The sequence below is a fragment of the Canis lupus genome, chromosome 7 (assembly GCF_011100685.1).
Source record: "Canis lupus familiaris isolate Mischka breed German Shepherd chromosome 7, alternate assembly UU_Cfam_GSD_1.0, whole genome shotgun sequence".
NCBI lineage: Eukaryota > Metazoa > Chordata > Mammalia > Carnivora > Canidae > Canis > Canis lupus.
Genome location: NC_049228.1, coordinates 36,511,964 through 36,534,873, shown reverse-complemented (window position 1 = coordinate 36,534,873; position 22,910 = coordinate 36,511,964). Strand labels below are relative to the sequence as shown.

The 22,910-nt window shown below is 43.3% G+C and overlaps 1 protein-coding gene across 5 annotated transcripts in view; it reads left to right on the top strand.

Annotated features, from left to right (window-relative positions):
* The window catches only part of SMYD3 (SET and MYND domain containing 3), a 686,417-nt gene extending 664,940 nt beyond the window's left edge, over positions 1 to 21,477 (top strand). For all 5 annotated transcript variants that reach the window (XM_038542771.1, XM_038542772.1, XM_038542773.1 and 2 more), the window contains 2 exons: positions 1,491 to 1,599; positions 20,732 to 21,477. In XM_038542771.1, the coding sequence (XP_038398699.1) occupies positions 1,491 to 1,599; positions 20,732 to 20,833 (211 nt within the window). In that variant the 3' untranslated portion in view covers positions 20,834 to 21,477. The remainder of the gene's footprint in view (positions 1 to 1,490; positions 1,600 to 20,731) is intronic.
* Positions 21,478 to 22,910: the final 1,433 nt, after the last annotated feature.

Genomic DNA, 22,910 nt, shown 5'->3' with positions numbered 1-22,910 from the left:
GTTACACAGTAGAGCTTAAATGTGGTTCCGTGAGTTCAGAAGTGAGAAACAGTCCCAGCAGCACTTGGCACGTGGCAAGCCCCATGTGAGTCATGACTCTTAGGGCAGAGCCTGTGGTCTCTGGACCAGCAGCATTTGGAGCATGCCCCTGTTCGTGCTAGCAGTTTGAACACACTCCCCTTCTCCCCATTCAGCCAAGCTCACCTTTTGGAGCCATTGTACATCCTATTTCCTTCCTCCAGGAAGCCTTCCTGATCCAACCAACTGCCAGTCTCTCTCTCTTCATAACTCTCGTAATGTTCTCCAGATGCAATTCAACCACTTGCACCGACCGGTACCATGTACCAAGATAGGCCTCATCTGGGCACTGAATCATGCCCTCTCCTATCATGTTTTATAACTGTAGTTTGAGTGCTGGTCTTGTGTCTGGTGGGTTGTGGGGCCTTGAGGGGAAAGCTCATATCTGTACAGCCCCCGGACCCAGGAACAATCCTGCACATACAACAGGAATTTGGTCGACTCTAAGAATAGAGGACAAGGCGCAGGCGCCAGGGGGGGGCAAAAGCAGCCAAACTCCACATTTTACGAAATCAGATATAATTTTTTTTTTTTTAAGATATAATTCTTATTGAATCACACTGAAGCTATATCATCAGGTCTGGAGCATAGCCCTGAGGGTTTTTTTTGTTTTTTGTTTTAAAGATTTTTATTTATTTATTCATGAGAGAGAGAGAGGCAGAGACACAGGTAGAGGGAGAAGCAGACTCCATGCAGGGAGCCTGACGTGGGACTTGATCCTGGGACTCCAGGATCACACCCTGGGCCAAAGGCAGGTGCCAAACTGCTGAGCCACCCAGGGATTCCCAGCCCTGAGTTTTCATTCTTGGGTCTATTACAGCACTCTTTTCTGTTCTGTTACATGTGGGAAAGAGGCCAAGCTTGTATTCATTATGGCCAACACAGATGGGAGGCCAGAATTAAATTAGGGGGCCATCCCTAAACCAGTGAGATGATAAATACATAGGTCCTGTACAAAAGATGGGCCACAGTGAACTCCAAGGGCTTGGAAGTTAAAAGGAGGGCATAGTAGTATCTCTGTGGGCATCGCAAATACTTCATTCATTAACTCAGTATGTCTTGAGTGGCCGTCTCTGTTCCAAGGCTGTTCTAGGTGCTGGAGTTTCACAGGAAGGCTGTAGGTAAGATCAGCACCTGGTCTCTCCACCCCAAACCCAGACAGAAACACAGAGGTCCAACCTTGTCTCCCTTCTCTGGTGTTTAGTAGAGAGACATTCCAGTGCTGTCGTTTCGTTCTTTGCCCAGAGGACACTGTGGGAGCCTGTTGCTCCTTCCCGACCACACAGCTGACTTCCTCTCGGTAGCTCTGGACACCTCCAGCCAGAGCCGGCCCCACTTTCATGGTCTCCTGTTGGAATGCCAACTGCAAAGGTGAGAGCTGCTGACATTGTTTACTGTTTGGTTTCTTCCAGGATTTTCTTCCCCGGAAGCCATCCCGTCAGAGGGGTGCAGGTAATGAAGGTGGGCAAACTGCAGTTGCACCAAGGCATGTTCCCTCAGGCGATGAAGAATCTCAGACTGGTGAGTGTGCCAAGACCTTGTGTCCTTCTTCTTTTTTTTTTTTTTAAAGATTTTATTATTTTATTCATGAGAGACACACAGAGGAGGCAGAGACACAGGCAGAGGGAGAAGCAGGCTCCCTGCAGGGAGCCCAATGTGGGACTCGATCCTGGGACTCCAGGATCACTCCTTGAGCCAAAGGCAAACGCTCTACTGCTGAGCCACCCAAGGCCCTCATGTCCTTCTGCAGGCAGAACCATTTCTGCCTGTTGCTAGGCTGCTTCCTTGTGATTTTTAGCAACTTTATGCACATGCATGTGTCTGCATGCACACATGTGTGCACATGTTTGCACACATGCACATGCCCATAAACGTTTAATGACCAGCTCTCTGAAAAGACCTGATTTGTAATGTTTGCTTGCTTTCTGTGGTCTGAACACATGCACCATGGCTGATCTCAAACTACCCATGTAAAATTGACCAGTTCATAAAAATCATGACAGTATAACCATCACTTCTTGCTAACTGGTGCAAACTAGCCTTCAGGACATCACTACACCTGTGCCTTACTCCAGGGGAGCAGGTCCTTGCCTTCCACGCCCCCTCACCCATCCCCCACAGAACATAGTCCCTAATCCCCATCTCTCATCCCAGCCTCCTGACCACCTGTCTGCCGTCCACCCTTGCAGCCTGTACCCCCTTCTAGCCTTCCTTGTCTCTCCACAGGGCCAGTGCACACTGAGCCACCCACGATTCCCCAGGACCTTGAACTGGTCACACTTAGGTCCTTATCAAGACATTTCCTCTGCCCTAAATGCCGTTCCCATCCACCCCACCCTGGGCCTGCCAGAACTCTACTGGTCCTTAAGGCCCAGCTGAAATGTGGTTTTCTCCCAGTACCCCGAATGTGCCCACCCTGCCAGCAGAGCATTCATCACATGGTATAGACACAGCTCACAGGTACTGTGGGCTTCCTTCTAAAGCACTGCCATAAAGCCTGTATCGCAATAGAGAGAGTCCAGTGAATTTTTTGGTTTCCCAATGTATATAAAAATTATGTTTACATGATACTCTAGTCTATGAAGTATGTAACAGCATTATATCAAAAGAGAAAATATACATTTCTTAATTTAAAAATACTTTATTGCTAAGAAATGCTAACCGTCACCTGAGCTTTCAGTGTGTTGTAATCTTTTTGCTTCTGGAGGGTGTTGTCTCTGTGTTGGTGACTGCAGACTGTTCAGGGTGGTGGGTGCTAAAGGTTGGAATGGCCATGGCAACTTCTTAAAAAAAGACAACAATGACATTTGGCTCATTGATGGACATTCATTGCCTCATTCCTTTCATGAAATATTTCTTTGTAGCATGTGATGCTGTGTGATAGCATCGGACCCAAGGTAGAACTAACTTCTTCCGTAATTGGAGTCCATCATCTCAACTCTGTTTCTGGAATATTCTAAATCTTTCACTGTCATTTCAATGATCTCCACAGCATCCTCACTAGGAGTAGATTCCATGTCAAGAAACCACTTTCTTTACTCATCCATTCAGGTTTTATCATGAGATTGTGGCCAATCAGTCCCATCCTCTGACTCCACTTCCAATCCTAGTTATCCTGCTCTTCCCACCCCATCTGCAGTGACTTCCCTTCTTTAGGTCTTGAACCCTTTAAAGTCATCTGTGAGGGTTGGAATCAGCTACCTCCAAACTCCTGTTAATTTTGATATTTTGGCCTCTTCCCATGAATCACAAATGTTCCCAATGGCATCAAGGGTAGATGGAATAGAAAGGCGAATCCTTTCCAGGAGGTTTTTGATTTCCGTTGCCCAGATCCATCAGAGGAATCACTATCTATGGCAGCTATAGTTTAATGAAATGTATTTCTTCAATAATAAGACTTGAAAGTGGAAATTACACTATGATCCATGAGCTTAGAATGGATGTTATGTTGTTGGGCATGAAAACAACACTAATCTCACTGTCCATCTCCATCAGAGCTCTTGGGTGCCCAGGTCCATTATCAATGAATAGTAATGTTTTGAAAGGAATCTTCTTTTTTTTTTTTTTCCTTAGGTAGTAGGTCAGAACTTAAAGTCACCAGCTGCATTAATGCCTAATGAGAGTCAGCCTGTGCTTTGAAGGTTTGAAACCAGGCATTGACTTCTCTAGCTGTAAAAGTTCTGGATGGCATCTTCCTCCAGTTTAAGGCTGTTTTGTCGGAATTGAAAAATCCGATGTTCAGTGTAGCCATCTTCATTAATTATCTTAGCTGAATCTGATGAATAACTCCATAAGTTAAGTTAGGCTTTGGCCTAAGGGAATGTTGCATCTACTCAATCTTCTATCCAGACCACTGGAACTTTCTCTGTATTAGCAGTAAGGCCATTTCACTTTCTTATCATGTGTGTGTTCAATAGAAAAACATTTGTAATCTCCTTCAAAAACTTTCCCTTTCCATTCACAGCTTGGCTTACTGTTCAGTACAAGAGGCCTAGCTTTTTCAACCTCCACATTTCAACATGCCTTCCTCACTCAGCTTAACAATTTTTGGTTTTGATTTAAAATGAGAGACATGTGACCCTTCCTTTCACTTGAACACACAGGGGCTATTGAAGGGTTCCTAATTTTCAATACCATGTCTCAGGGAGCAGGGAGGCCCAAGGAGGGTAGGTGGGGACTGGCCAGTTGGTGGAGCAATCAAAACACACATAATGTTTGTTTGTTATATATAATAATAGATGTATTATATTATATGTGTCTTATATGGGCATGGTACTTGATGCCCCAAAACAATTACTATGGTGAACTTCAAAGATCACAGATCACCACGACAAACACAATAATGATGAAAAAGTTGAAATATTGTGAGAATTACCGAAATGCGAGACAGACATGAAGTGACCAAATGCTGTTGGAAAATGGTGCCCACAGTCTTGCTTGACACAGGGTTGCCACAAACCTTCAATTTTTTTTAAAAGCATGATATCTGGGACTCACAATAAAGCCATAAGACAGGGTGTCTTACAGTAGGAATACCTAATGCCCAGGGGACAGTGAGGTCTTTGTGGTTGTCTTTGTAACCAGCTCAGTGCCATACAAAGACTTGGAACTTAGGAGGTATTCCTTGTTGGAGGGAGGAGGAGGGGAGGTCAGTATGACTGTAGCAGTAAGTGCAAGTGCAGAGAAACTAAATAGGAGAACTGGGTCTGCCTTAGAATACAGTAAAGAGTGATGTTTACTCTCAGTGAGCCTCCCATGCCCCTGGGAGCCAGGGCTCCCTGCTGCTCTGGCCTTGCTACCCCAGCAGAGCCCCTTCTCACCCAACCGTAGCTTATAGACGGAGAGCAGACATGCTTACCTGGTCCAGGTGTTGGCAGGTCTCAGGGAGCCCTGTTGTATGTGGTTTCCCACGGAGTACCGGATGTTGAACAGGATCCCCCTGGGCTATGGGCGCCTTGTCTGCAGAAGGGCTACAGTGGAGAGATCCTGGCCCTCCATCCAGGTTCTCAGGGGATGCCCGGGGCTGTCTGGCCCCATGACAGGAACAGCTACCCATAGTTAGAGGAGTAAAGTAACAAATGCCTAAGGGATTCTAAAAAATGAAATTCTCTAGTGCTGGTTTTGGGGTTTTTTCTTAATGATAGCCATGTTCCTTTTCCTGATCTTTAATTGAAATAAGCCCATGGAGGGGCACCTGGGTGACTCAGTGGTTGAGCATCTGCCTTTGGCTCTGGTCGTGATCCCGGGGTCCTGGGATAGAGTCCCACATCAGGAGCCCCGCAGGGAGCCTGCTTCTCCTTCTGCCTATGTCTCTGCATCTCTGTGTGTGTGTGTCTCTCATGAACAAATAAATAAAATCAAGGAGGAGAGGAGAGGAAAGGAAAGGTAAGGAAGAAAATAAAGAAAGAGGCCCATGGAAAACAGGAAGAACACTGAAATTCCCAAAGGCACATGGGTCTTCCTGTTCTTTTTACCTTGTCTGACAGCTGTACCCAGACTGATGGAGGAGCACCTCACAATCTCTTGCAATCTCAGATAAACCTTTCCTTTACTGGTCTAATAGCTGTCAGCTTGTTGGGTCAGTTAGGCAGAAATACTCACTGAGTAGGTCTACCATGTACAAGTTTTGACAGAAAAATAATGTGGGGCAAATTTCCCAAGTGTTTGATGTCCCCAACCCAGGTCACCTGCAAGTTGTTTTATAAGTGATCAAACTAATCCTTTATATTTCTAGAGGACTAGAAAGCATTAATACTGCTCATATGTAAGGGCACCTGGGTGGCTCAGCTAGTTAAGCATCTGGCTCTTGGTTTCAGCTCGGGTCATGATCTCAGGGTGGTGAGCTTGAGACCTGCATCAGTTCCATGCTCAGCATAGAATCTGCTTAAGATTCTCTCTCTCTCCCTTTACCCCTCTCTCCCCCTTCCCTCACTCTCTAAAATAAATAAATAAATCTTTTTTAAAAATACTGTTCATATGTACATGATCTTATGTGGTCCTCATAACAAATGAGGTCAGTGGAGCAGATATTTTCATTCCCATTTGAAAGGAAGGAGCTAAAGCATGGAGACATTTGAGAGCCTGTCCAAAGTCATACTGAAGTCTGGTTTGTTCAGTTTAATTCAACGTGTGTGGATTAAATTCTTCTATTGATCTGAATAAGGCCCAGTGTCGTCCTTCCAGTTTAGTGCAGGAGGCAACATGTGACCAAGTCATTAAATACAGGCTGGAATCCTGGCCTCTCTGCTTTTCCTCTAAACTGGCCCAGTTAAGGAGATGAGACCCTCTAGTAAGACTCAGTGAGCAGAAATCCCTGTGGATCACCTGAGCTCCTGATGCCAGCTCAGGAGAAAGTGGGGGAGACATCAGAAGAGATTTGTATCATGTCCTTCATCGTGTGAGGCTTTTTTATCACCTCTGTGTGCAGAACTCTTGAAGGAGGAATCTAATCCCAGCTGCAAAGGCAGGAACCCAGACAGACATCTAGATGTGAATTTAGGGGATCACTCAGGCTGGATGGTCACTGTGGTCATCACCAGCCCGCCCTGTGACACACTTTCTGCCCTCCTATACCCCTCGGGTCCAGTTCTATGCTGCCTTCCTCATGGTCTTCTTACCATGTGACCTCACCTCCAGAAGCTTCCTTTGTTAACTGTTTTAGCATCTCCTCCTCCTGGTACTGAAGGGGTAAGCTCCAGTATGGACTCTCATAGCTGCAAATGAAAAATTCTTAGAACAGCATCAGCAAGTCTGCCCTTGCTGTGGTTAAAGCTTGGCCTGACCCCAAACTTCCAGTTTGGCTCTGGAAGTCACTGTCTATGCCATGTGCCTGGCAGTGTTGCATGGTAGAGGGAGGACTCAGGTTTAGAGTGAAGAGTGTCACCTGCAAGTGCCATGACTTGAAGCAAGTCTCTTAATCCCTCTTAATAGAACTTTCTTATTTTTAAAATGAACATAATCCCCATCCCATAGAGTGATCTTAAGGAGTAAATGAGGTAGTGTGTGAGACTATTTTGCTAAGTCCTAAGTATTTTGAGACTATAAGGAATTATTATTGTTACAGGAATTGTCGTTCTGATCATTCTCCCACTATCTGGTCCCATCAACACTTGTTGAAGCTTGGGGTTATATGGTGTTTCCACTATTGAACAATTATGTTCTCTAACTCGGCATTTCACATGGGCATGTTCTGTTTTTCCATATTGAGTGGGAATTCCACAAGAGGCCCTGACTTACATACCTTTTGTCTCCTGGTACCACCTAACACATGCCCCAAACACAGCACGCTCTATTAAAGACGTACTTGAATGAATAGATTTTTTAATGAATTGAGATCTTTAAAAGCCTCACTCTGGTCCTGTTCTTTGAGCTAATACATATATATACTATGTCTATGGCTAGTGGACCAGATCTTGTCTGGGCCTTTACTGACCATTCACTAGCAGTGTAAGGCTCTGATCTCCCCAATTCCAATGTGTGGCAAGGGTTTTCCCCTGTCAACAATCAATTCTTGGACACCAGGTGGGTGTCCTATGATTCAGTTCAATTCTGACACTGTCTATCCAGAGATAGCATCAGACCCAGCAGGTAAATGGCTCAGCCCCACGAGACTACTCTCCACTGCGGATGCTGATGGCAAGCCCAGGCTGTCACCTGTGCTTCTGACTGACCAGGTGTATAGATTGGAGATTCCAAGGACCCCTTCTTTAGGATCAATTAATGTGCTAGGGTGGTTCACAGAAGTCAGAAGAACATTTTGCATACTAGATCACCAATCTATTGTAAAAGGCTATAAATCAGGAACAACTAGATAGGAGAGAGGCATAGTGCACAATCTAAGGAAATGGCACAAAGCTTCCATCCTCTCTTAGAGCTCACCAGTCTTCTTCGATCTCCATGTGTTCACCACCCCAGAAGCTCTTTAAACCCCATCCGTTGAGGTTTTTATATGGGCTTCATTACCTAGGTATGATTGATTAAATCATTGGCCATTGGCAACTGATTCAGCCTCTAACTCCTCTGCCTGTCAGAAGTCAATCATCACATGGTTGGTTTTCTAGGCAGACAGCCCCCATCATTAGGTGCTTTCTGAGAAAGTCACCTTATTAACATAACAAGAGACACTTTTATTGCTTTCTGCACCTTGGAAACGCCAAGGGTTCTGGAAGCTCTGTGTCAGAAACTAGGATGAAGACCAAATATGTTTCTGCCTTGTTACAATTTATGGTGTCACACAGAGGGACAGGCAGGTCATGTCCATTGCTTTGCAAGCTCATAGTACCTGAAGGCCTAGGAGCAGGCCAGTTTCATTCTGCAGAAAGCCTCTCTTCCTGAGTTTTCTTATGGCTTAGATATCCCAGAGAGGGGAAAGAGAAAATCTGTTCTCTGCCTTTTGAAACTGATGTTCTCTTTAGGCTGGCACCCCTAGGTATTCTTTCTTAGAAACTCTGGAAATAATAGAATGAAAGAACTTGAAAAGGGTTTCAAAGGCTGGTTTTGGAGCAGAAATGAGAAAATCTTCAGAAGCAGAAATTGGTTACAGATTCCATTAGGCCAGCCTCCTCCAGGAAAGGGATCCACTTAGCCCAACACTGATTTGGTTTAGGCTTTCATCTCCACTGGGCTCAGCTGAAATGCTTATGACTGCTGCCAAAGGACAGTCCTGGGGTCCCTTTGCAAAGCTTGTCTCCTGCTTTCTCCTGTCTCTTAACTGTTCTCATTCCTTTCCATTTATTTCTTGGAAGAATTTTGTTAGCCACTAATTTGACTTCTTAGAGCTCATGGCAACTGTCATTTTTTGGACTCTTGTCAGTCAACCTGTTTCTTTTCTAGGAGCCCTGCACACTGCTGACTTCCTCACTGTGGGCAGACTAGCTGCTTTGTTAGTGCCTTGTTAGCTGAAGGCAGGTTGGAAAAAAACAGACTAATTCCCCTTTAGTAATCATTTTTTATTTAGATGTAAATTTTTTACATTACACTATAATGTTCATTTCCCCTTTTCATTTCATTTTGTTGATGCATTTTACATTTTGAGGATCTTTTTAGCTTTTTCTGGGCCTGAGCAGGGAGCAAAGGCCATAAGTCCTAGACATTCCTCTCATTCTCACAGAGCTATCAGCTATTCAGGCACATCCAGGGAAAGCTCAAAGCACAACCATACTGGTCTCTGTCTACTCTAGCCTACACTCTAAATTTAAGCCCCCCAAAAACTGATTTAAAGCATACAATTCTATGGTTCCCATTCCTTAATCTGCTATAGTGATTCTTAACCTCTTTAATCACACCCTTATTTAGAAATCTGATAAGAACCACTGACTCACTAGAGAAGAATGTACATATACACAATACCTTGTACTCTGGGTGAGGAGAGGGACTTCAGGGGCTGCCTGAAGCCTCTCCTTGCACTCTGTAGGTGCCCATAGCCTTTAGGTTAAAAAGCCGTCTTCTGAATATGTAACATCACACCATAGCATGTGGGCAAATGGGATGGAAAGAGGGAGAACAAAAATACAGACATATGTTATGCCATAATCATCAATAATGCCTTCAAAGAGTTATTTGAATGTCCCTGCCTCTGATACATATGAATGCCTCCTGTGGACCTCCAAATAGAGAATATTAGTTTTAGCTATATGTTTCTGAACCAAAAAAGGAGGTCAAGTAACAGAATGGTCAATAAAATGAAAGCATAGTGATTAAGTCATATTAAAGGAAACCAGCAGAAATTTGCCTAGCAGAAAGTATAAGCCCAGTACAAATAAGGAGCCAAGTTCAAAATCTGGACTTTTACCTCCACCTGGCAGTCACATGGTATTCTCTCCCCATTATCTCTTCATTCTCTTATTGGAGCAATTTCAGAGAAATCCAGCTAAAACATAAGGTTTAAATAAAATTCAGAATATCAACTGAATATCCGGAATGTCCAGATTTCAATTGAAAGTCACATGTCATACCAAGAACCAGGAAGATTTCAGTTTTCTTTTTTTTTTTTTTTAAGATCTCAGTTTTAAGGGGGAAAAAAAAAAAAAAAAGACTATCCATAGCTGGCTGACAGGTTCTAAAGCAGCCATCATAAAAATGCTTCAATGAGCAATTATGAACACCCTGAAAACAAATGAAAAAATATAAAGTCTCAGCAAGGAGATAGAAAATAGAAAGAAGATGCAAATAGAAATTTAAGAACTGATGAATACAATTACCCAAATAAACAGACTAGTGCTTTATAGCAGAATGGAGAGGACAGAGGAATGAATTAGCGAACTTGAAGATAGAACAATAGAAGCTTCCCAATCTTGAAAAACAGAGGAAACAACTGAATAAAAGATAAAATTGAACAGAATTTCAGGGACTGTGGGACCAATAACAAAGACACAACATTGGTGTCCCATAAGGAGGAAGGAAAGAAGACAGGGTGGAAAGAGTACTTGAAGAAGCAAGGGTGGAAGAATTCAAATTGGAAAGGAAGAAATAAAATTATCTCTGTTCACAGATGACATGATCTTATATATAGAAACCCCTAAATACTCCACACACAAAAAAATGGTAAAACTAGCAAATATAACAAAGTAGCAGGATATAAAATGAACATGCAAAAGTCAGTTGTGTTCTTATACGAGGACAGTTAACAATCCAAAAAGGTAATTAAGGAAACATTTCCATTTACAATAGCATCTAACAGAATAAAGTACTCAGAAATTACTTTAACCACGGAGGTGAAAGAGTTATACACTGAAAACTATAAAACATTGCTGAAAAAATTTAAAAATATATAAGTAAATAGAATAACATTCCATGTTTATGATTAGAAGACAGAATATTGTTAGATGTCAGTACTACTCAAAGCCATCCATAGAATGAGTATAATGTCTATCAAAATCCCAATGATTTTTTCGAGAAATAGAAAACTCTATCCTAAAATTCATGGAAGTCTCAAGGGACTCTGGTAGACAAAAATAGTCTTGAAAAAAGATGGAAAAAATGTAAGGCTCACACTTCTTGATTTCAAATTTATGAAAAGCTTACAGTAACCAGAAGAATGTGGTACCAGCAAAAAGATGGCCATATAGACTCATGGAGTAGAATAGAGTCCAGACATAAACCATCACATATATGTCCAAGTGATTATTGACCAGGGTACCAAGACCACTTAATGAGAAAAGGATAGTCTCTTCAACAGATGATGTTGGGAAAACTGGATATCCATATGCAAAAGAATGAAGTTGGACCCTTACTAACACTGTTCCAAAAAAGTAACTCATGATGGAGTTCTAAGTATAAGAACTAAAACTATAAAACTCTTAGAAGAAAACATAGAGGAAAAATTTTGTGACTTTGGATTTAGCAATTTCTTATATATGACACCAAAGCCACAGGAAACAAAAATAATAATAAATTGGACTGCTTCAGAATTTAAAACTTCTGTGTAACAAAGGACACAATCAACAGTAAAAGGCAACCCACAGAATAATACAAATTTTTGCAAATCACATGTTTAATAAGGGATTAATGGCCAACCTATACAGAGATCTCTTGAAACTCAACAAGAAAACAACCCAATTAAAAAGTAGGCAAAGGGGGTGTCTGGGTGGCTCAGTCAGTTGAGTGTCCTACTCTTAATTTCAGCTCAGGTCGTGACATCAGGGTCATTTGATCGAGCCCTGCATCAGGCTCCATGCTCAGCACAGAGTCTGCTTGGGATTCTCTCTCCCACTCCCTCTACCTCTCCCCCTGCTCACTCTAGGTAGATAGATAGATAGATAGATAGATAGATAGATAGATAGATAGATACTTTAAAAAGTGAGCAAAGGACTTGATGAGACATTTCTTCAGAGAAGATAGACAAATGACCAAAAGGCACATGAAAAGATGCCTCACATCACTATTCATTAGGGAAATGCAAATAAGGAACCACAATGAGATATCACTTCTCATCCTTTAGGATGGCTGTTTTCAAAACAAAACAGAAAACAAGCGTTCATGTGGATATGGAGAAATTGGAACCCTTGTACATAACCAGTATGAATGCAAAATTGTGCAACTGCTCTGGAAAATGATATGGTAGTTCCCTAAAAAAATGAAACATAATATTACTATTGGATCTTGCTATTCCACTTTTGGGTATATACACAAAAGTATTGGAAACAAGGATATGAACAGATATTTGTACACCAGACAGAGTTCATAGCCCCATTAGTCACAGTAGCCAGAAGATGGAAACAACTGCTATATTTGTGGGTGGATAAGAAGATGAACAAAATGTAGGGGGGGGGGAAATAGATAGATAGATAGATAGATAGATAGATAGATAGATAGATATAATGGAATGTTAATTCAGCCTGAAAACAAAAAGAAATTCTGGTACATGCTACAACATGGGTGAGTATTGTGCCAAGTGAAATAAGCCAGACACCAAAGGACAAATAGCATATGATTCCATGTACATGAGGTACCTAATAGGTCAAAAGCAAAGAGACAGAAAGTAGCATAATGCTTACCAGGCGCTGGAGGGAAAGAGGATTTACTGTCCAGTGGGCACACTTTTTTAGTTTGAGATGATGCAGAAGTTCTGGGTATAGACAGTGTTGATAGTTGCACAGCAATATGAATGCACTTAGTGTCACCGAACTGTACATTTAAAAATAGTTAAAGTGGTAACTGTTATGATGTTATATACATTTTACCACAATGAAACTTAAAGAAAGAAAGGAAAGAAAGAAAGAAAGAAAAGAAAAGAAAGAGAAAGGAGACTGGGTGGCTCAGTCAGTTAAGCTTCCCACTTGATTTTGACTCAGGTCCTGATCTCAGGGTCCTGGAATTGAGCCCTGCATCGGGCTCTGGCTCAGCGCAAAGTCTGCTTGAGATTCTCTCCCCATCTCCCTCTGCCCCTCTTCCTGCTTGCATTCACTTGCTGTCTCACTAAAATAAATAAAATCTTAAAAATAAAGGAATTAGAGAAAACTCCCTCTAATTTGGCAAAAGACATAAGCTACAGATTCAAGAAGCTAAGTGAATACCAAATAAGAAAAATCCACCTCAAGACCCATCATAGTCAAACTTCTGAAAACTAAAGACAAAACAATTTGAATTATAATGATTTTCTCATCAGAAGCCAGGGAAGCAAGGGGTACCTGGGTGGCTTAGTGGTTGAGCATCTGCCTTTGGCTCAGGTCATGATCCCAGGGTCCTGGGATCGAGTCCCACATTGGGCTCCCTGCAAGGAGCCTACTTCTCCCTCTGCCTATGTTTCTGCCTCTCTCTGTGTATCTCTCATGAATAAATACATGAATCTTAGAAAAAAGAAAAGAAAAAAGAAAAGAAAAGAAAAAAAAGAAAAGAAACCATGGAGGCCAGATAAAAGGAATACTATTATTCAGGGACTGGAAGAAAAGTACTATTACTTCAAAAATCTACATTCAGCAAAAATATCCTTCAGGAATGAAAGGAAATCAAGACATTCTCAAATGAAGGAAAATAGAGAACTAGTCACTAGCAGACCTCTTCTTAAAGGATGACTAAAGGACTTCTCTAAACAAAGGAAACGAGAAAGAAACAAAAAATCTTGGAACATCAGGAAGGAAGAAAGAACATGATGACAAAGATATGGGTAAATAAAGCAGGTTTTCCTTCTCTATAGAGTTTTCTAGATTATGATTGACTGTTGAAACAAAATTACAACATTGTCTCATGTGGTTCTAAATGCATTTAGTGGAAATATTTAGAACAATTATATTCCAAATAGGGGAGGGTAAAAGACATAAAATAGGGTAAGGTTTCTGCACCTTCACTCGAACTGATAAAACGACACCAGTACAGTGTGATGTAGCACATATGTAATGTGAGACCTAGAGCAGCCATGAGAAAAAGCTGTACTAAGGGATTCACTCAAAATCCCCTTAGAGTGGAATTCTAAAAAAGAATGTAACCCACAGGAAATGCAAGAATAAGAAAACAGAAACAAAGAAACCCAGAATAAACAGAAAACAAAAAATAAAATGGCAGACTTAAACCCGGATATTCAGCTCTCTGTAAAATGACAACGATTAAATGACAGACTCATAGAATGGATTTTGTTAATCACCTAACTGTAACTTGTCTATAAGAAACTTGCTTTAAATGTAATGACATAGGTAAGTCAAAAGTGAAGGATGGCAAAAGACATATCATGATTAATTGAAAGAAAGCTGGAGTAGCAATGTTAATATCAGATAAAGTAGACTTCAGAGCAAAGAAAATATTACTAGAGACAGAAATTTTGGCTGAAAGGTCAGTCTACCAAGCAGACATAGCAATACATGTGCATCAAAAAACCCAGTTGCAAAATGTGGGAAACAAAAATTGATAGGACTGAATGAAGAAATAGGCAGTAAGCTTGTGGCTACTAGCACAGCTGGGGACATGAGCACCCCTCTGTCAACAAGTGACTGAACCCCTAGACAGAAAATCGGCAAGGACGTAGGCGAATTTCACAATACAATACCATCAACCAACAGTATCTAATTGACATTTATAAAGAACTCCATCCAGTAATAGCAGAATACGTGTTCTTTTCAAGCATCTACAGATCATAAACCAAGGGAGACCTCATGCTGGGCCATTAATAGGTATCAATGAGGATAAAAGGCGTCCAGTGGTACAGAGTAAATTCTCTGACCACATATAATTATTTCAGAAATCAAGAACCCAATATTTGGAACAAAGCCAAATCCACACCACCTCCTTCTATCTGGGACTTGGTCTGCCCCTAGAATTAAGCTCATCTGGTATCTTCATTATTTAATTGAGGAAACTGAGACATGGGGACGAGACATGACTTCTTCAGACTATCTCAGGTGCTCAAGAAATACTCATGAGATTGAGTGATTAGTTAAAATAGCAACATGTAGCAGCTCTTTTACTACCCAGTGGAGGGCACAGTCCTGAGCTCACCACATCTGTAACCCTCTGAAAGTCCCTCCCTCTCCTGGGTCCCCAGCACCTTACAGCTCCCTTTATCACAGGCTGCCCTGCATGGATTCCGGATTCCGTCTCCTCCTTGTGCCAGGGCTCCTCCCAGGGTAAAGCCAAGCCTTACTCATTAGAGCTGCTTAGAAAATATTTAGCGAATGAATGGATCAGCGTTTTCGTTAAGGAAGTTTTGTCTCCCAGGAGGACAGATCCTTCCAGTGGATCCTATGCTGAGTTATTCAAGGTGTAGAGCAGAGAGTAGAGTCAGCAGGGGTGCTACTGAGCTCAGGCTTGTAGTCTAAGCCTGTGGAAGTTTCTGCTGCCCATTGTAAAGAGCTTCTAGCTCTGGGACTGCTGGATTTGTTGTAGGTCTGGCTTCTTACATTTCCTGCTTTGGAAGCCTCAGACCATGACCACCTCCTATCTCTCCACTCTGCTTTCAACCTGAGCCCTGCAGAAAACTTGCATTTTTCCCTCTTGTGATGTGACTCCAGAAAACTTGCATTTTTCCTTCTTGTGATGTGATTCCAGAGGTTCTTATCAGGCATACATTTATTTTCCCTCTGATTTTATATCCATATTTAAATCATGCTTGGGGAAGTCATTTATTGGATTCCCTCAGGCTCATGGTAGAGAGCATATGAGATCCTTGATAAGCTTAATATATTTGTATTAAAAATTAATAAGCAAGCTATTGTTGGCAACTTTAAATCATAATTTAACATATTTAATATAAGACCACAATTTTAAAATTACTTACAAAAAAAAAAAAAAGATGTGATAAGATTGAAATCAGTTCTGGGACCCTGTTTTTATTCCGGAATGAACCAACCATGCCTGTCATGTGGCAGACAGTCAGTGCCGCCATTTCTCGTGTGACATTTAGAGTCAGGACTGTTGTAGCAACCCCCTTGGAGCCTTCAAATGAGTCCTCTGCAGAAGATTATGTGGAGGCTCTTTTTAAATGCTGCTATTAAAAAAAAATAAAATGTAATGGGAAGAGATAAGCTTTTCCCAGCACAAGCCGGCTCCAATTTTATATTTCCTTAATCTGTTTTATATACTGCTGCAGGAAATGAAACCCAAATTGTCCTTTCTGACGTGTGCATGTGTGGCGGGTGGGAGCGACCGAGTGTAGGGAGACACAGAGCTACAGGAAATAGTTGCTTTGGTTTGTCAGGGATTTACTGTAACTTTACTTTGGAGGGAAAAGCCCTCCTCATCTTCCCACCGGTCTGAAGGGCTGTGTCCCCATGGGGAGCTATTGCCCCAGCTCACCTGTCCACCCAGTGGACGCCCAAGACAAGGACCAGGTAGCCTCCCTCAGCAGGTCTGCTTCCACTCATTTCCTGTCCCCTCGGAGTGACACGTCATTGGCACACATACAGAAGACGCTCCCTGACAGACTTTGCACATTCCTGAATCCTACTTCTTTGTTCCCTGTTCCCTTTTTCTCCTGTTCTCTTCTACTCCCTCCGTTACTCATAAAATTATCATGTCTGCTTATGAATTATGTCTATATTTAGTTCCATCTTCTGGATAAGTGATGTAGATGGGTTTTTTTTTTCCTTTTCAGTTTCTTCAGATGGGTCCTCTGCCCCAGCTCTCTGCCCATTTCCTCTCTGCTTCTGGCAACCCCTGTGGATAAAATCTTCTAATCTTAGTGTCTCAAATCTTATATGTAACCCCCCTGCCCCACCTCTACTTCCAGTGCTGCTTTTACCACCAAAGAAGAGAACACAGAGCCACCACCAAGATCATCTTGACTAGGAAGGCCCTGTGATCCCTCTGAATGTCTCAAAAGCCACGTCTAGATGTAGGGGAGCTTCTGGTCCCTCTCCTTGGTCACGAAGACCAGTTTTAAGAGGAGGCTACATGGTACAGTCATGGAGGGAGCATTGGGTTGAGTCCTAAGAGTCAGCACTCACCCTGTGCCCACCTCAGGCATAACCTGAGGACTTCAGACCTGATGGTCCTCATGTCCCTCCATAAGGCAGTAGGCATGGAGGTGTGGGAGTGAGGCCTAGGTATAGCTAGATGCTTTCCCCTTCCTGCCTGTGGCTCTGAATTCCAGAAAGGCCCCAAGGCCGGAAGCCTCCTACTGAGGCTTAGGTTCTTGTCCTGCTGGAGGACAAGCAGGAAGGTTCTAGATCAGCCACAATTAACTTCAGCTCCTGAGGAGTAGACCTTATGTTTAAAGCTTCAAGAAAGTGAAACATAACTAGAAGAAAGGCTGAAAGGAAGGAAGCTTGGAGATGCACATGCAGATCAACCGTATGTCATCAGAGTCTAGGAAGATGACATTTGTCATTTAGCCTCTGAGTCCTTTGCACAGAACACCCTCTAGAGGAGGAACCTGGGGAAATATGGCCATGAGAGCACTAGAAACTGGTGGGAGCATCCTCCTGGGCAACACGGCCAGGCCCCAATGCAGCAGACAGCTTCCTTGAGGGACAGGGACAGAGGTGAGCCCTCCCAGGTCAGGCTTGACCTTCTCCTGGGCTCCCTGTTAGTGGGGCCTGGTGAAGGGGCATTTCTCTTTTATGCAGAGGTTTTCAGGTGATGCTTCTGGGCCATTCATCTTCCTCTGCTGGATTACAGGGACATCCAGCCCTCTGCTGAGTAGAAGGCAAGAGAATACTCAAGAGAGCTTTAAGTAGGAGGATTTCCCATGAAGGACTTGAAGCAGCTCTCTGATCTTGTACTTTCAAGCAGCTTTTAGTCCTGCTTTCAAGAGGCTCTCTGCCTCAGACTTTAAGGTGTCTAGATGACTGAGGACCAGCTGGGATCCCCAGGGTGGTGGGGGGCGGGCAGGGGCATGAAGCAGGACCCATTTGTTCCCAGAATGGTATCAGACATTTGTTTTTTATCTTCTGTCCAGAGGGATCTCAGAGAGCTTGGCTGCCTGCAAAGTGGGAGTTCCCCCACCTTCCACCCCTGGACACCCCCACCCTCAGGATGTGCTTGCAGATGCTGTACACCCACAGGACAGACCCAGTCAGGTTCATCAGAACCTTCTAGGTTTTCCAGCTGGGATCGCATCTGGGCCCGTGAGCACTGCTCTCTTCTAGGCTGGAGACCAGAGTCTGAGTTGGCAGGTCTTCCTCTTCCGTTCTCCTCCCTCCCTCTCTCAGCAGCTACATCCAGACTCCTCTGCCTGCCCGTCTTCCTTGACTCCAGCCTACAGAGGACTTTTTAAAGAGGCAGAAAGGAAGCCAGGAACACAGGCAGGGAAAGCACCCCTGGGCCTGACCACTTAGCCGCTCCGGGTTTCCTCTGCACAGAATGAAGGAGTCTGAGTTTGTGACCATGTTGCTTCCCAGCTCTGTAGTCTCTGGCTGCAAAGGTTTTCCTGCCCAGGAGTCCCTAGGAGTTTATCCTAAGCAAATATTCCATAAAGGCAAAAAAAAGGGTCATAAGTTGGAGGATCTACATCATATCCTTTTTTTCTTAAAAATCGGAAGTGATCTAAATTTCTGGGAGTAGCTTAGTGAATGGTCTATAAACATGTTGGAATTGATTGTACACAATCATTAAAATGGTAATTATGCTGGCTATAAATTAACTGAAATAGCTGCTGTTGCTTGTCGAGTGCTACTATATCAGTTATTCTCAACCCAGAGGACTCGTTAGAATCCCCTGAGCCCCAGCCTCTCCCCTTGAGGGCAGATTTCGCTAATTGTATATGTGGGTTTGTCTCTTTTGAGGCTCCCTGGTTGATGATACTGTGCAGCTGAAGCCAAGAGCCTGCATGCCAGGTACTTTCCTAGGTGGGTGTTTAATAGCCATCAAGTGGTGTCTTCACACAGCTGAAGGCACATCCACATTCAGCACCATGGATCCGTGCCCCTCCCATCCTGGCAGCCCCCGAGTGGGCAGTGCACGATGGCGCTATTTGTTTCTAATGTATTGACTGCAAAAATATCATTGCTCTATAACAAGCCATCCCAAAACTCAGCAGAGTAGAATGACCACTGCTTTATTACACTTGGATTCTTTGGATCAGGAATTTGAACAGGTCACAGTAGGAATGGCTTGCCTTTTTTCCACGATGTCTGAGGTTTCTGCTGAGAAGACTGGAATTTAGCTCTCTCCTAAATCATCTGGACACCTTTTTTGTTTTTTAAGATTTTTTTTCTTTAAGTAATCTCTACACCCAACATGGGGCTCGAACTCATGACCCTGAAACCAGGAGTCGCATGCTCTTCTGACTGAGCCAGCCAAGGGCCCCTGGATGCTCCTTTATGCACATCCCTGGTGTCTAGGCTGGATTGACTTGGAAGATGGGCTCAGTGAGTGAGGACTGTCAGGTTGAGAACCTACATGTGGCCTCTCCATGGGCTTGGGCTTCCTCAAAGCATGGAGACGCACAGCTCTGAGAGGAAATGTAATCGTGAACGAGGCAGAGACTGCATGGCCTTTCTCACCTAGCCTTGGAAGACAACAGCATTCCTTATAGTGCTCTCATTATTGAAGTGGTCACAAGCCCACCCAGATTTCAGAAATATTATGGGGGCAGAACTAACAAGACTTAGTGATGGCACTGAACATAGAGAATGAAAGAAACCGGTGTCAAAATGCTGATGCCTAATGTCCTAGGACATGAAAAGAATGCACACAAATATATACATCACAATCACAGAGCATACAGATGAGAACTGGATGCAGCACACAAAAATGAAATCTTATTTTCAGATGGCGGCAACACAGTATGTCATCTTTAACATTACTTAATCATTTTTAGTAGCTCTTTAAAAAAAGATTTTATTTATTTATTCATGAGAGACACAGAGAGAGAAGCAGAGACATAGGCAGGGGGAGAAGCAGGTTCCCTACAGGGAGCCCGATATGTGACTCAATCCCAGGACCCCAGGATCACGACCTGAGCTGAAGGCAGACACTCAACCACTGAGCCACTGAGGTGCCCCTCGTAACTCTTCTTAAACCCAACCACCCACTGAACCTCTGCACTGAAAACCCCTTAAGACCATTGTTGGACACCACACCCCAGCAGGACTCAAGTCATGAGTACGCTTTCCAAACACCACATTAAAAATTCACCCTGTCTCTTACTGTGTGGCTTGGAGAACCACAGTGCTATTCACACTATGGACTGTGGGGTTCACTCATGCCGCTAGGATCCTGGGAAAAAGATGAGTGGGCAGGGGCCTACCTACTTTGGGATCAAGATGTTGCCACGTGGACTGGGGAGCCTCCCGCCCTGGGCCCTGAGGCCTCCACCCAGCCCATCCCTATGGTGTTGCCAAAGGCTCTTGGTCTCTTTGCAAGAAAGCATTCAAGGACAGACCAGACACAACAGTTGAGTGGTGCAAGTAGGCAAGTTTATTAAAGTGAGCGCATACTCCCAAAATGTGAGCATGAGCAAGCTCAAGAGAGCTGCTTGCACTGGGGTTTGGGTCTCTATCTCACTGACAGTTGTTCACTTAAAGGGATTTCTTGGGAACAGTGTTCTGGGCCTTTTCTCCCTTACTAGGTAGGTCAGGGTTTCCAGCCTTCTTTGTCTTGGGCCTGTCTGGTTTGATCCAGCTTCTTGGGGCTTTGTTTTGGAATGCTTCTAGGACAGGTCTCTAACTCTTCCCCCTACCCCATAGCTGCCCATGACTCCCCCTTTGCGGGCCTCCAGGCATCCTGTTAAAACTTAACTAACTGCCTTCTCTAACATGATCTATCTTCTTTCTTTTTCCTTTAGGCTTTTGATATTATGAGAGTGACACACGGCAGAGAGCACAGCCTGATTGAAGATTTGATTCTCCTTTTAGAAGAATGTGACGCCAACATAAGAGCATCCTAAGGGGTCAAATCGAGGGAAGGATGGCTTCTACCCTTATCGAATGCCTTATAGAGGTCTCACGCCCTATACTGCTGTGTGAGCCTCCCTACTGGGGATGCTATTCTGTGTTTATGTAGATAAAACAAAGGCAGACATACAGTGCACAAACCACAAGGATCATTAGTGGTAGAGAAGCACAATTATAATAAATATAAACAATTTGGTTGAAAATGCCATCTGGTAATCACTTGCTTCCTCATTGGTGACTTTAATGTTTAAGATCTCAACATTAATGAAAGAAAGCTCTATTAAAATCTTGGTAGAATAAGTTGTAACTTTCTCCTTAAATATCTGTGGGGATAATTGGATTAAAAATCAGTGTTTTCACAAACAAAATCTTAAGTTCTATTTTGTCAAGCAAGTGGAGTTTCAGATGTTTTCTTTACTATTTGTCATAAATGATATATATATCCCTTACTTACTCCCAATACATCTCTAATACAAAGTTGTGTCCTGAATCCTAGAAGTCATTTTAGGTGTTAGTAGAAAAGCATAGGAAGTCTTAATAGAAGAGAAAAAAAATGTTTTTTCAAATGTTTCATGGTTCTTTGTGTAACTCTCTTCTGTGCATTGTGTTCCACTTTGTACATGTCATGCTTTTTCTTTTCTTGGAGTTTTTTTTTCCTAGAATTCCCTACATCTGAGGCTTGATTGTGGGATATGCATACCCCAAAGCTAAAAACATCCCAGCTAAAAACAATCTTGTTTTCAATTCTTCTTCTTCTCTACCTGCTTTTCCACCTTTCTGCGTGATCCATATTCAAAGAAGAAAATAATGATTTCTCTTAGGGCTTCGCGACCACATAGGCAGTTTAGTCCCTCCTGCATAGATGGGCTCGGGCAGTAGTGACAGCCCTTGGGTTCTAAGGGAGGCTCCAGTCCCTACCTTACTTTCCAGCAAGGAAGGGAGATACATACTGGGGCTGGTGTCCTGTTTCCTGGTCCCCAGGATCTGCTCTGTCCTCACAGCGGGAGCAGCAAGTCCTCCAGCCACGTGGCCATGCTGGGCTCAGGCAGCATCAGAGTGACATGTGGACACCTGATCAAAATGGAAGGAACCAGCCTCACTTGGCAGCAGAGAAAGCTGATCACTAGAAGCTGGAGTCTACTTGCCGAACACTGGGTGGGCAATCACCTTGGTCATGGAGGTTGTGCACAGTATCTGGCATGCTGGTCAGCTCCTAACGCTTTCTGTCAGCCAGCTCCTGCTGGACCCACAGTCAAGTATTCAGCATATTTCCAGAACATACAGTATCTCTAATAAGCACAATTGTACAACAAAGGAGGCATTTTGAAGCACATTTTATAACTAAGCACACTGAGGCCCACAGTCAATGTTCTGGAATCCCTCCTGAATGACCTTGAGAAAGTGGCTTAATCTCAGTCTTTAGGAATGACCAGAGCTGCCCAATGCCACAAATACATATTGAATGGTTACTGTGATTTTAGAAAAAAGCAGCACAGAGACTGAATAAATTATTCCCCTTGTCTTCAAAATGCACAGGGTCTCGTATAGCATTTGTATTAGTTAGCTTTTACTGTATAACTGTATCAAAACTTAATGGCTCCAAATAACACTTGTTCATGATTCTGAACATCAGCAGTGGGCCTGGGCAGTTCCGGTTTGGCCCAGGCTTGGCTGATCTAGCACTGTCTGCAGTTGCCAGTGGGTCAGCAGGGGGACATGAAGGTAACAGGGTCACATAGCTCATTGGGTTGGCCCGGCCTCACCCATGTGGCAGAGGGTTCCAGGAAGAGTCAGTGGGCAGGCTTCAGTGTGCAAGCATGTCCCAGGTCTGCTTGCATTGCATCTGCCAATATTCCATGGGCCAAAGTCAGTCACAAGGCCAGCCCAGAAACAAGGGTGGGTAAAGCCTCTGGCAGTTATCCTATTGCAAGGATGTGGGATTGTGAAGAGGAAGATGTTATGACCATCAAGGCAATCCACATAGCAGTACTGTGTTGGTGTTCTGGAACATTCAGTGAATCTAATGAAATTCATAGACCTTCTTTCTAGAAAACCACCTCCATCTGACCA